Below are 15,301 nucleotides of genomic sequence, written 5' to 3'. Positions count from 1 at the left end.
TTTACCCACAGCTAAAGGTGCATCTAGAGATTAAGAGAATAGCAGTCCGGCACAAGTGCTCAAATAACAGGTTCCCCCTAACAGGTTACCCCAGACAGCAAAAAAAAAAACCTAATCTAAAATATGATACTAAGAAAATAGTAAAAGGAGAAGTATAAGTAGCATATAGATGTGTCCTCTTATGTCTAGCATCTTTGCGCCACATGGTGCCTAGAGCCACTGAGCCGCCCTAATGCGGTTGACGTAGCAAATCTTTTTTCATATTTTGCATCCTAGTCGCATCGTAGCCTCAGACAAAGCTGCTCACAGTGAACCAGAGACGCTAGGCTGCAACTTTTTTGGGAAAACTTGAGTACTAAGTCGTAGATGAATCATAACGAAGCATAGGGCCGGATTCAAGTAGAGGCGAAAAGTGGCGTTTGGAGAAAAGTTTCCGCGGATTCGGACTTTCCGCCTGTTTTCAAAGTATCTCCATATTCAATTCAAGGACGATTTTGCCTAAGCAGAAAGTCAATGCATTGTAATAGACGGAAAAGTATCTCCTATGAATAGCAGGTGAAAAAAAGTGCAAAATCGTTATTTTGGGGTGCAAACGTGGGGAAATTACTCAGAACCCTAGGGACTGCCCCCAAAGGACAAATCAGCAAAAAAAAAAAAATATTACCTCAGAACACCCCAAAATGTACTTTCGTTTTGGGGGCAAAAAAGTAAAAAGTGGGGGGACAATTATAAAATCTAGCAAAAAAGACTTCTTGGGGTGGTGTAAGGAGGGGCCAAGCGTTTTTGGGATTGCGGCTGCATGTATGAGGGTGGTTTTTCACGGTTTTTAAAAGTTCACTTTACAGACATAAAAATATGCTAGCACCCATTTTCAAGCACCCCAAATTTGACTGGACTACTTATTTTCACCAAAAAATACTGCTTTATGCCATTCTTCACCACTTAAGCAAAGACGCTAATAAAAATCAATTTTAACTGCTTAAGTACCCCAAACACTTTTATTAGGGCTATTAGTACACATCTACATTGATTCCCTATGTTAGTGCATTTTTTGGGGGGTACAGAGTACAGACTGATTTCCCCAATACTGACAGTACTTTCCGCCTGTTCCGCATTCGCCTGTTTAAGAATTGAATATGGAGAAAAGTGGGGAAGGAGGCGGAAAGTCGAACAGGCAAAACTTTTCCGACTTTTCGCCTCTAATTGAATATGGGTCTAAGTAGGAAAATACGCAGTTGCTCATATCAGAACCCTTTTTACACAGCTTTGAGACTCAGTTGCACATAGATGTACAAGGTCCACAATCCCCAGTGGTCAGTGTAGGGTAACAATGTAGTCTTGTCACTCTGGGCTGCGAATAGCACAGATCCTGGGAGTCTCATGAGCATGTATCTAAAGCTCTGTGCGATTCTGAGTTGTGTGTACGGGGAAAGACAGCCTGTTCTGACGGATCTCTTGCATCTAGCATGGGACTGGTGCAGTTGCCGATATTAATGACGATGGTTGCAGCGGCTGGCATAAAATCAGTGGCCGGTACAGCTTGCAGATGCAGAAATCTTAGCAGAGGGTAGTAAAGGTAGTACATCAGGCTATGGTGGCTGCCTACAACTACAGACACTCTGCACGCAACTCAGAATCAGCCCCATTGTGTCAGTTGGTTGCCAATAGCTGGGAGGACCCTTTATAATGCACCAGCCATAAAGATTTAACCTCTCCTTAAAAACTCACTTCATCAGTGAAGCCTCCAGTGATTCTCTCACCTAATTCCTCTGACACCAGACCTGCATGTCCTTCTTGTATCAGCTTCATCCCTCCATCAGATTGTAAGGGCTCAGGGCCTGATTCAGAAACGGACGCTCTTTCAGAGCGCTCGCTCTGAATCAGTGCCCGCCTATTGTATTTTTAGAGCGGCCTCCCACCTGCTCGCATAGCTGTTGGTGACCACCCACAGCTAGTGCGAGCGGCCAGGATGATGGTCGCGATGGTCAAGACCAACGGACTTGCGACGAGACCGTTATGGTAGTTACAGAGCAAGAAGTCCACCCAGTGGGGCCGGCCCTAGACGGTAGGCGTTCCCATGGGAACGCCTCCGTCTGGGCAGGCACGCCCACCAGAGGGCATGCTGTCACTCAACATCGACACCACGCCCCCTTTGTAGTGAGACCCGGAGCGACGGGCAAGCCGGGTCTCGCGCATGTGCACGACGGAGCCGCCTCCGTCGTGCGCATGTGCACTGGGCCAACATCGTCCCACTTGCGAGCGCTCAGCGCTCGCGAGCGGGTCTGAATCAGGCCCTCAATTTCCTCCTTTTTTCTCCATTCCATAAAGCAGTGCATTCTTGTGTCTGCGTTTCGTATGTTTGTCTTATGAACTGTTGGTTCAGTATTATTCTTGTTGATCAACTACATTTTATGGGGCAGATTCAATTGGGCGAGAGGTTTAAGGGGCCTATCAATTACGCGACCTGAAAAACTGAACGTCTACCGTTCAGTCCTTCAGGTCGTAGATGTAGTTCTCCCAGCGCCCATTCCGGGGGGCCACATTAACATTGGGGGGAGGACACACACACTGGGGGTCACACACACACACTCATACACACACACTCACTCATACACACACACACTCACTCATACACACACACACACACACACACTCATACACACACACACACACTCATACACACTTACAAGCACCACACACACTGACATACTCACCCTGCTGCAGAAGAGCCGGCTCCCGACGCTGGATGCAGAAGACAGCGCTGCAGAAGGTAAGTAATTATGGACTAATTAAGCTAATTGGAAACTTCCAATTTCTTAATTAGTCGTAAGGGGGGATGCCGCCGGGGTACCAGAGCAAGTCCCACTGATTTTACCTAAAATTAACGAGTTTAGGAAAAATCACACTTGCTCTGGAGGTGCGAGGAAAAAAACCTCCCGGCTCTCAAAAAAAACCACCCACGCACCTTATTAAATAACAAAACTCCAGCACCTACAGGAAAAACCTCGAAGGTGCTGGATTTTTTATATTCTCGCACCCAATTGAATATGCCCCTTTGTATAAGTCAACTACACAGTGCTGTAGAATATTGTGGTGCCCTATAAATCAACTCGTTAATAGTTATTCTAAAACTAAAATAAACTTCCTGCACTTACATGAAACTGTACTGCCTTACAATCATGTCTGCCGCAGATGACCTGGGTTACAATCAGTTCTGCTGCAGATCACTGGGTTACAATCATGTCTGCTTCAGATCACTGGGTTACAAATCAGGTCTGCTGCAGATCACTGGGTTACAATCAGGTCTGCTGCAGATCACTAGGTTACAATCAGGTCTGCTGCAGGTCACTGGGTTACAATCATGTCTGCTGCAGATCACTGGGTTACAATCAGTTCTGTTGCAGATCACTGGGTTACAATCATGTCTGCTGCAGATCACTGGGTTACAATCAGGTGTGCAGCAGATCACTAGGTTACAATCAGGTCTGCTGCTGATCACTGGGTTACAATCAGGTCTGCTGCAGATCACTGGGTTACAATCATGTCTGCTGCAGATCACTGGGTTACAATCATGTCTGCTGCAGATCACTGGGTTACAATCATGTCTGCTGCAGATCACCTAGGTTAAAATCATGTCTGCTGCAGATCACTGGGTTACAATCAGGTCTGCTGCCAATCACCTGGGTTACAACATGCTATGATGCAGGAATATTTTGCCTAAACTGTATTGCTGGGAAAAGCCAAGCATTCCGTCATGTTAATTTCATGCACGGTATCTGCACAGTGATTTGATCAGTAGTAGGCACATGCAAACTTCGTTTATCTCATACAATTTTGTATTAACAGGTGGATAGCAAAAAGTTTTTCATGCCAGATGATGGGATACAAGTGGTTGTGATTGATGGAAGCCAGGGGAAAGTTGCAGATAGTGCTAGTTTCAGAACTGCCATTCTACAAGGAATCCCAGCTCAGCTCGATAACTATGTGACAAATATCAAAGACAAGTGAGTATTGTACTTTATCTTCTCCCTTTCTTCTCTCTCTCTCTCTGTCTCTCTCTGGGCTCTATTTACTACAATCCGCATATTGAATGCGGATTGTAGTGTGATATTACCGAGTGAATTCGCATTGCGAATTCAGGCAATATCACAGGGATTTACTATAAATCCCTTGCAGGGACAGAGCTTGCGATAAAGCTCTGTCCCTGCGGATCCCATCCGCACTCTAGTGGCCGACCGACCACCGCTACTACCCCCGACCGACGCTAAGCCCCGCCCCCTGGTGCTAAGCCCCGCCCCCGCGATCGCGGACCCCGCGACCCCCCCCTTCCCTTCATTACACTTACCTGCACCTCCTGGCCTCCGGTGATCTTCTCCGGGCTTCCCGATCAGGTGATCTCCCATACTGCACTGGGGCCCGATAACCTGATGACCGGGCCCCAGTGTACTATGGGAGACCAGCTGACTGGAGAGGACCCATCACCGGAGGCACGATCACCGGTCCCTGGATTCAGGTAAGTTAAAAAAAAAATGTTTAATTTTTTTTTTCTTTTTTTTACAGCAATCAGCTTGTGGTCTGCTTAGACCACATAGCTGATTACTGGTACCGGCTCCCAGCTCTGCTCTCCCCGTTAGAGCAGAGTGGGAGCCCAGTAACCGGGGGAGACCCTGGATAACGCCACCTTCAGGTGGCTTTATTATCACAGGGCTTCCCCCGGTATTTTTTTACAATTTATTTTTAGTAACTCTGGTCGGATCACATTTCCCATTACAATTATGGGAAATGCGATCTGCTTTACTAAAAATAAGTGATACTTAGGGGTTGGAGTAGAATTTTACTAATTCTACTCCAATTGCCCTGTAATAACTACAGGTGAAACTAAAACACCCTTTTTCACTTTATTTTAGTAAAAATAATGTTAATAAATACATATAAACACCATGGGACCAATATAAAGTTGGGCACAAATGGCATAAATTACACTTAAAAAACACATTTAAACAAAGTATATTGTCACTACAGCGCAAATCACAAGATGAGTTGTGTTGGCCGAAACAGTAGCATATGCATGTGCTGTACAACAGGTACACGTCACACGTACATCCCACTTGCTCCCATGTTGTAAACCAAATAATTATGTGCAGCAAACTTATACCTCTTTTCCACCAAAAACCCAGGTCCGACCTGGGTTTTTGGGCATGGTTCCAACCGTGGTCAGATCCAGGTCAGACCCATTTACACTGCACCTTCGATCTGGGTTACTCCCAGGTCAGCCCTGTTCACACTGAACTCAGGTCAGCCCTGCTAAACCTGTGAGGTCATAAAAAGTGGGAGGTAAATGCCCCACAACCACCAATCAGCTCATTTTAGGCATGATCCAGGTCAGATAACCCGGGTTGCACCGTTTACACTGCACCATTACCCGAGTCCATCCTGGGTCCAACCCTGGTAGCTACCTGGGTTGGATTGCTGGGTCACTTGACCCAGGTTATTTTTCAGGGACCCTTTTACACTGAGCTGCGACCCGGGTAGACCCAGCAAAAACCCAGGTTTTTGCTCTGGTGTAAAAGGGGTATAATTTGCTATTAGACATCAATAAAACGGGATGTAGTTATTATCCCAGCTGTGGGGAATCCGGCGCTCAGAATGCCGGCACCAAAATCCCAACACCAGTCAGAATCCCGGCACCAGACTGCCGGCATCCCGACGGTAAGTATTGAGTTTAGGGGGAGGGTTAGGCACTAGGGGGAGGGTTAGGGTTAGGCTACGGGGGGAGGCTAGGGTTTAGGCTGTGGGGAGGGAGGGTTAGGGGTAAAGAAGTATACTTATCCCCTTCTGTTGGGATTGTGACCCAATTGAGATGCCGGCATCGGGATTTTGACCGCCAGGATCCCAACCCAATTAAGCTATAGCATGCTTTGCGGGAAGTCACATTGCACATTTCCAGGACAGTGAATGCAGGCATATATACACCCATGCACACTTGTGTAATTCTGCCACTTACACTTGTCTGCACGTGGATTTGTGGAAAAGGACAGGACGGGAACGTAGTAACGCGGGCAAATTAACAATAAGGGCATGTTTGCACAATTACAAACACATGCAGTAAGGGAAACAGATGTGTATACTCATGGGTAAGCTGCTTTATTTGCGGGTGGTCGGGGGCAGGTGCAAATAGCAGATAAAGAAGCTAACGGTCCCCGGCACTAGCCAACCACTCCACTAGTACTGCTTGCTGCTTTCTTCATCATTTATGTTTTTGTGAGTTTATTTAAGAATTTATTTAATTTTGACTATTCAAGATAAGGAGATGTTTCTACTGTATTAGAGAGACTTTTGTAGTTTAATTGAGATCTTTTCCCAGCTTATAATGGTCTTTTTGTTCTAGTTCTATTGTGGTAATTGTATCAAAAGGAAGACTGTACAACAAAGGGCCATGGGTCAAAGTCCTGGGAAAACTTGGAGCTGAAGCAGATCTAAAGCTGAAAGGTGAGAAATATTTTAGAATTCCCCAGTATCCAGTATATCGCCACAATTATCACATGATCTAAAAGACATTTTCTAGTAGGAGAGTAGGGGAGAGAAACCCATCACCGCCCCAAAAAAGGTTTAAAACCCCTTAACATTGTATAAACATGATGTGTTTAGGTTTATACATAGAGACAATAATAAGTCCTGCAACTTTTTGTTCCATGTTCAGAAGGGCTGCACTTTTGGGCCGCAAGAATCTAGAATATATTGGGGCTTATTTTGAGGCAGCATAGCCTCTATAGTTTATAGCTACAAGAACAAGCGCCATCTTCAGACGGCGCTTGTTCCTATGGTAAGGAGTTCTGGGAATGCGAAGAGGAATCCGAGTGGAAGCGGATCCCTCCGTCGCCTCTTCACTACCTCCCCGGCAGCTTTGTGCATGAGTTTCCCTCGCTGCTAGTTGGATACTTAAGTATCCCTCGCAGCGAGATCGTTGCTTAATCATCAGGGGCCTCCGATGATGAATAGGCCCCATAGTAACAAAAGTATCACTTCCAAAAAGCTGCTCTTTTTGCAAAGTCAGCTTTTCGGAATTGTGATACTTTCCCCTTTATCAAAGCTGTTTTCATCCCAGCGCGCAGCCTCTGCCCCGTGTCTCCCCTCTTCCTACCCGCAGCATCTGCCCCGTGTCTACACTTTGCCTCTATCCTCTCCTCTGTTTTTCCTTCTCCCTGCACTCTCCTACCCATAGCCAGTCCATAATCCCTGCTGTCTCCTACCGCAACCTGTCTCCAGTGACAGGGTAGAGCCACCGGCAGTGTTGTAGATGGAGGCAGGGAGCGGTGACAAGCTTCTGGATGTAGGAAGCTAGTCTGCAGGTGCCGTGGAGGGGGGGGGGGAGTAGGGAGGGAGTTGTATCGGCCCCTGCCAGAGACAGTGGCGATAGAGCAGGGAGGGATCTGAAAAGATCCCTCTCTGCTCTTGTGAAGGTTTTCAGGGGCCTGTACGCCATCTCAGAGCTTTTTCGGAACTTGATGAATTACATAATTTCTACGTTCCTATACTAAAGTATGGGGACTATGTAAATTATCGTGGGAGAATTGTGCGTTACGTGAATGATGAATGGGTCTGACACTTAGGCCCCTATTTAACAACGAAGGCAAATACCAGCGGAATTTTTCGTTTCGTATCACTGTGATACTACTGAAAATTCACTGGTATTTACCAATACTTACCCATCCGGCGAGGTCCTGTGAAGTCCTCGGCGAGGTCCTCCGCTGGGCCGCTGCCAGCGACGGGTCTCTGTGTAATGTGCATGCGCGACCATCCGTCTGCGCATGACACGGGCATGGAAGGCTTCGCTGAAGCCGCAAAAGGCACCAACAGGTCTCCATTGCTGGCAATGAGGAGCACATTGCTATCACCATCTAAAAGATGGGAAGAGCGATGCTTGACAAACAGCAGTAATCTTATATTATATTATGTTAAATCCAGAAAGGGTCGCATAATCTCTTTAGCGAGCACTAAAGAGGTTATGCTTCGTTGTTAAATAGGGCCTTAATTTATACAAAAGCATGCGCACAGCATCTATTCACTAGTGCAGGGAGATCCTGGGAGCTGCCCAGCATCTCGGAGTGATGCTGCCCGGCCCGCATGCGGCCCGCATGCCCCCATAGTGATGCCAGCAAGGGTGCTGTGTTGTCTCCACACCCATTTCATTGCGGCTCCAGCCCCTTAAAAGGAAGCCCCACCCCCTTTTCAGACACTCACGCCTGTGGCCCGTAAAATGTCCCGTATCGTTACCCATAAAAGTTAGGAGGTATGCCAAATATTCAGGTCAATGTGTACATATATGCTATGTAGGTTGTAATGTATATTTTATATTTTAAAATACATATTTCTGTGAACTGTAAGTGTTGTTGAATGCGCAGCCAACTATTGTTTTAACTTCTATAAACCCGCTCTTTAGTAAATCTACCCCGTGGTGCATTATGAGAGAGCACCAGCTGAGGTGTTTATCACAAACTTACTGTACAAATAGTGTAACTAAATGTGAACCAAACTTAGGGTCCCTTCTTTTATGATAGCAGAGGAAGTGAATATTTCTAAAAAAAATACATGTTTAAATGAAGTTCTTACTATTTGTTAATTTACAGTGTTCACAAAATATAAAATGTATTTTCAAGTTTACTAGAGAGGATTATTGAATGAGTATCCTAATATACAGTACAATGTTGAAAACATTTTTGTAACTTTCTCTTCAGCCTTTTGAGCCTGCAGACTGTCAGAGCTGTTTTTATAACAGGCTCCTTTTCCTGTTTTGATTGCAGATAAACTAGCTTTCGTTGGATATAAAGGACACTTCAAACCCATTTGGACCAAACTGGTCACTAATGCTGAAGCAGCAAAAATCTACCAAGTTGTCCCCTTTCCCGTGGAGAGAAAAATGAAATTATGAAGCTGAATCGATGATGAGGTTTTACCACTGTTATCACTGCCAGGACTGGGTGGACTGCAGACACTGACACGAGTCAGAACGCACAACCTTTCCTCCCATTGACCCTGCACAGACTGTGCTTGTGGCATATACAGTACATTGTAGCAGGTTATTACAGAAACAGTCACCCCAGGCTTTCATGTTCATCGTGCCAAGCTCCCATATACTCGGCACCCACTGCTGCCCTAATGCGGGTGGAAAATTGGCATGCAATATGCTTCCCCCAAACAACACTTTGATTCTGTGGTGTGAGTGTGACTATACTTTTCCTAGATGATGGGGTTTAAGTCACTGCCAACAAGTGGGGTTTTTATTTTTATTTGCACATTGTTCATTTTAGTAACTGCTGTTTTTGTGGTGATAATGTTATTGAGGTTTATAGTGATTGTTTGCATCAAACAGTTTTGCCAAAATTCTCAGTTGTTATATATTTTATTGGTAACACCTCAATTTTTTGCTCCACTGATCACAATCCTCTGCCATAAGAAATGCATAACATTTTCGGCTAGATGCCAGCAACTTTGGTAAATACACACTTATGTTTTTAGAGTTTAGAACCGAAGTAGCATGATGGGGGACCAAAGTCTCACAAAGGGCGTATATCCTTCGCCGCCAATATACTCCGTTGAAATAAATAGAGACTGTCAGGTATAACATACACCAGATGATACAAGGAATTCACGTCTGTGTAGCATGTATGGACGGCATAGCTCCGACAAGCCAAACTGAGCTTTAGCCAAAAAGTTATCCTGTTAAGTTTAACATTTAGATTTTGCCCTTAGCAATGTAAAAGCTAAACTAGGAAAATTACTAGATCATTATATTAAAAATTAATCCGTATGTAAAGCATATACTGAGCAGCCTACATAGCGTCCCCGATATTGTCTATTGGTAAATAGCTAAATGGCAAACTGGTCACTTTAATCAAGGTGTTTTACATTGTAGAATTCTATATGTCATACAGGTGCAAGTATTATTGTATATAGTTTTAGTCAATGAGTGCAGCATACCACATTGCTTTCATTGTCTGCCTTACACAATCACTGACTAACTACTGTTGCAAAAGCAGACAGTTGATAACCATAAACTATAAAGGATTGTATATTCTAAGCCAATGGTCCTGAAACGTCTTATAGCAGGGTCAACATGCCATTGTTATAGGACTATGGGTACCGAAAGGGCGGGCAGGCCTGCACGGGAGGCGTAACAATGCCACCAGGATAGCGTGATCACACCCCTTCATCTATCTACTAAATATTAATTTAGATATATTATACACCACTCTTGTTGGCATACTGTACTTGCTAAAAGCACATTGACTAGTTCCTTTGACACATAAGGGACAATGGAATTCTTTATGTCTTTGCATTGCACTATTAGGTGGTTACCATTCCTATTTTAAAACCACTTAAAATCACCCTAGTCAGTTTCTGGAATAGTTTTAGAAAAGGTTGACGTGGACACATTAATTGCCCAAACAAGCTTTGCTAGTGGGATTTACAGACAAACCTCAGCACATAAGGATCAGTGCTAATGTGCTATTTTCTGGTACAGAATCTCAGTTGTTTAAAATAACATCCCTCTATTGTCTCTTTGCTCTTCAGTCACCGAAATAGCTGGTCCTTTTTCGGAAATAGATGTAAAAGTACTGTAAAATGTTTTTGTATGTATGCAATATTTCTTATAGACTTCACGTGAAACAAAATAAGTGAAAAAAATATATATATTTTGTATTTATTTATTCATTCAGTCATCTGATTGCTAGGGAATGGACTCGATGTGTCATTATCCTGTAGATGTAAAGGATTTCGTATAAATGGTAAATTTTAGATGATCTTTTTGTAAATAAGGATTTTTGATTATTTGCAAATTTGGAGAGGTCTGTATCAGAAATTGTCTGTCTGGAAAATTAAAATAAAAATGTAAAAACTTTAATCTGTTGTTGTTACTTATTTTACTTATTATATATGCACAATATAATACCCCTTTCACATCGCCAAAATAACCTAGGTTATTCCTGGGTTATTGCTGGGTCGACCTGGGTCGACGTGATTTTAAAAAGCACCAAAATGAATAAGCCTGGTCGACCGACCCGGTATTTCAACCCGGGTTAAAAGGAGGGTTAAACACGGGTCGGACCCGGGTTATTTGGCTCTTAAATGGTACAGACCCGGGATATTCAACCTGGGTCTGAGAAAATAGTGCTGATTGGCTTATTCCAGTCAGCTGACCAGCCTGCACACAGAGCACATGTCTCTGTATTTACATTACTGTCCTGCACTGCACACTTTGCACACGCAGCTAATAATAAGCTATATACAGACAGCACAGTGTACTATACTGTACTATACTTTCACTGGAGGAATCATGGCAAACTGGAGTGATGAAGAAGTAATGGAGTTGCTGCGGATCAGAAGTGAGGAAGAAATATGTAAATAGATAACTGGCACAGTCAAGGATGCGATAACTTATCGCAACATCAGCAAAATATTGGCTGCTTCTGGATTCATCAGGAGCCAACAGCAGGTCGTCAATAAGCTGAAGGCACTGAAGAAGCAATTTCATATGGTGAACGACCACAATAGAAAATCGCAGTGGTGCTGCCCGTGTGGACTGGAAGTTCTTTGAGCTGTGTGCCAATGCATTTGGCCATACTGCATTAAGCAGACCTGTGACATAGTCATCTGCACTGCAAGCATTCCCCAGCCCCTCCTTTTCTTTACTGAAAACGTCATCATAATTGTGAGCCAATAAAATCTTTTAAAAATGACATCACACTGTTTTAACATGGGCAACCCGGGTTGAGTTAACAGGCACCAAATCTGCAATAACCCGGGTTTATTAAGGCGATGTAAAAGGCCCTGACCTGGGTCCAACCCGTGTTTGCAATGTGAAAGGGGTATAAATGATGTATCCAGGTTTACATGGAACATCTATATAATGAAAAATGACATCACCAGATTAGACCTAACCTGCATGTCACATGCCTGATTACTTCTCAGTTCTCCACTGTGCCTGTCAGTTCTCCAAGAATACCCAAGCAGCTGCCATTTTATACACACATTCACACACTCATAGTGAATACAAACATACAGTACACATTCATACCCCTAAACATACATTATTATAAGCTTATGCCTACACACCAATATACAGCTAGTGGGAATGAGGGGGAGAGAGAGCAAGGTAAAGCGTGGGATAGAGAAGTGGGAAGAGGGTGACAGAGAATAGGGCAAGAGGGGGAGACGGAACAGGTGGGAGCGAGAGAGAATGGAGTTAAAGGGGGAAGAGAGAACAGGAGGGGGAAACGGGTAGAGAGAAAATAGCAAAAAGGGGAGAGAGAAAGAGAATGGGGGAAAGAGCAAGAAATAACCAGGGAAAAGAAGAGAGAAAGAGAACAGGGGAAAAGAAGAGAAAGAGAAGGAGAACAGGAAAAATAAGAGAGAAAGAGAAAGATAATGGGGGAAAGGAGTGGAGAGAGATGGTGGAGAAACAGAAAAAAAAAAAAACAGGCAACGCTGGACACTACAGCTAATTAGGTATAAACTGATGCATCTCACTCTGCACAATATGTACGCAATGCTGATATTTATGCAAAAACAGATAAATGATACTCAAATAATTAATTAGTTAGATTAATGGCATCATAATACAACTCACTCTAGTCATGGATAAACAAATGGATAAACACAATTCTTACCATATTAGACATCAATAGTTAGAGGAATAATTAAAAATACAAATAATTAAAAAATATTTAACAACACAGTATCGCAAGTTAAAAATCATGCTTAAAAAATAAGCATAAAAGAAAAATTTGTGAAAACGTGAGTTTTAGTTTGATGTAATTAATCTAACTAATAAATTGTTTGATTATTGCTTTATATATTTTTTGTTGGGTCATCCCTTATTTGCCAATTGCAGCGCATATTTTCATGTATGGGTAAGAGGGCATTTGAACACTTATATCTTAAGTGCTGATACTACCTTTAACAATCCTACAGTATATTGCTAAGCTCCCATTTATGGAGAGTAAAGGACTAGTTTTGCATATCGGAAGTGTCACAATTAAGTTTTGATCTATAAAGTACCCTTCTCAGCGCTGAAGATACTCTCCTGTTCTCAATTCTATTCCCTTGCAGAGATTGGGCACCCGTTGGCACTGCCCCTACATTTATTTTTACAAATATATGATAAGCCACTTCATGGCACTTATATTCTGGTAGGAGTGATTCTAACTTTTAACAATGAGAGTCCCTTTATTGGGTCATACATTGATATGTTTTTAAATTGAGACAATGTGGCACTACACAATTAATATTATCATTAACATTATATTAATTAATTTTCCTTTATAGTATATTAGTTCAAATCTAACAGATAATCAAATAAATAATTAGTGAAGACTATGGGCCAAATGTAGTCAGTATTAGTAACAGTACAAACTCGCACTTTTAAAAAGTGCGAGTTTGTACTGAAACTCGCAAATTCAATAGCCTGTGAACTTTTCAGCTCGAGGCTACTGCATTTGCGAGTTTAGGCGAGTTTAGGACTATGTAAACTGACACCTTTTAATGCGAGTAGCATTTAAAGGTGCGAGTTTTAGAGAAGCCATCACAGATCAGTGAGATCAGTGATAGCTTCTGTGTGTGTTTAAAAAAAAAAATGTGAACACCCTCCCCAAAAGCATAACCAGCCCCGGGCTTTATAAAACCTGTTCTGGTTCTAAAAATACAGGGGCCAAAATGCGTAGGGGGCCCCTGTATATAAAGAACCAGCACAGGGCTTTGTTGAGCTGGTCCTGGTTCTGGAAAATCAGGGGACAAAATGAGTAGGGGTCCCCTGAAAATTCCAAAACCAGCACCGAACTCTTTCTAGCGGGGGGATAATGCCACAGCCAGGGAAAACCTTTCACCGGTTTCCCCGGCCAAAGCATTATCCCTGACCGCTAGTCAGTCCAGGCTGGGGATCCCTGGGGAGTTGGGTACCCCTCTCCAGGGCACCCCAGGCCTAGACTGATAGCCCGGGGCTATCCCTGGCACCCTAGGGCGGTGGGTGCCGGGTTGATAGTGTAAAATGAAAGTTTCCATATCGTCTTTAGTTGCAGAACCACAAGTACCAGCAAGCCTCCCCCTCATGCTGGTATTTGGAGAACCACAAATACCAGCATGCGGGGCATTACAGACCCGCTGGCTCTTGTAGTTCCACAACTAAAGAAATACGTAAATAAACACAAACCGTGAATGTAAAATTTTAATAAAACATACATGCACACTCACACTCACACATACTCACCTAGTATCCGAAGTAATCCATAGGGGTGTACCTGAAAAAAAAAATCCATACTCACCTCTCCTATGCGTAGATCGCGTCCACTTGTCCAAGTAGGCATTCCAGGGGTTAAAAAAAAAAATCCACACACAAAAAAAAACGAGCCATGCCGGACTGAGCAAAGGTATGTGTGTACACATACCTTTGCTCCGCGTAAATGACCGGGGCACACGTGTGCCCCGTCATTGAAGAGGCCGCCAGCCAATCAGGGAGCATATACGTCAGAGCAGCTCCCTTATTAGCTGAATGTGGCCAGCTTGTGCCTCACATAGACTTCAATGGTGAGAAATCCCCATTGAAGTCTATGGTGGGAACCGCTACATCATAGCTGCAAGGTTAACTCAGGTTAATCTTGCGGTTACATCACTGATACAATGTCGCGACATTGTATCATTGATGTAACCACAAGATTAACCTCAATTAAGCTTGCGGTAACGATGTAGCGGCTCCCTGCATAGATTTCAATGATTTTCCAGAACCAGGACCAGCTCAACAAAGCCCTGTGCTGGTTCTTAATATACAGGGGCACCCTACGCATTTTGGCCTCTGTATTTTTAGAACCAGAGCAGGCTTTATAAAGCTCGCGGCTGGTTATGCTTTTGGGGAGGGGGTGCACGTCATTGTTTTTTACATTTACAACCTTTTACATAAGTACACACAGAAACATGCACATATCTCATGGATATGTGCATGTTTCTGTGTTAATCTGACCTGCTCAGGATATACTCGCTATCCTGAAGCAGGTCTAATATTTGGGGACTTTTGGTAATCTTTTTTTTGCGAGTCTAAAACAGACACCCTATTACATTGGGCGAGTTGATTGTTTTCAATGTGAGTTTCAGTGAACAGACACCCTATTACATTGGAGAGTTGTGAAAAATTGCGAGTTTAGCACCAAACTCGCAATTTACCAAAACTGACACCCTATTACATTTGGCCCTTTATCTATTACACACTTGCCCACAGACAGCCAACAAGTGACTGTTCTGCGCTCAGCAATAA

At 43.5% G+C, this 15,301-nt stretch overlaps 1 protein-coding gene across 5 annotated transcripts in view; it reads left to right on the top strand.

Moving 5' to 3' along the window:
• Window positions 1-10,903, top strand: part of CEMIP (cell migration inducing hyaluronidase 1) — a 147,940-nt gene extending 137,037 nt beyond the window's left edge. For all 5 annotated transcript variants that reach the window (XM_088472941.1, XM_088472940.1, XM_088472943.1 and 2 more), the window contains exons 27-29: window positions 3,847-4,004; window positions 6,389-6,489; window positions 8,802-10,903. In XM_088472941.1, coding sequence (XP_088329067.1) covers window positions 3,847-4,004; window positions 6,389-6,489; window positions 8,802-8,929 — 387 coding nt within the window. In that variant the 3' untranslated portion in view covers window positions 8,930-10,903. The remainder of the gene's footprint in view (window positions 1-3,846; window positions 4,005-6,388; window positions 6,490-8,801) is intronic.
• Window positions 10,904-15,301: the final 4,398 nt, after the last annotated feature.

This window comes from Taudactylus pleione, unplaced genomic scaffold (genome assembly GCF_031769625.1).
Source record: "Taudactylus pleione unplaced genomic scaffold, aTauple2 ptg000129l, whole genome shotgun sequence".
Classification (NCBI taxonomy): Eukaryota; Metazoa; Chordata; class Amphibia; order Anura; family Myobatrachidae; genus Taudactylus; species Taudactylus pleione.
This window is presented reverse-complemented; position numbering and strand designations above follow the sequence as displayed.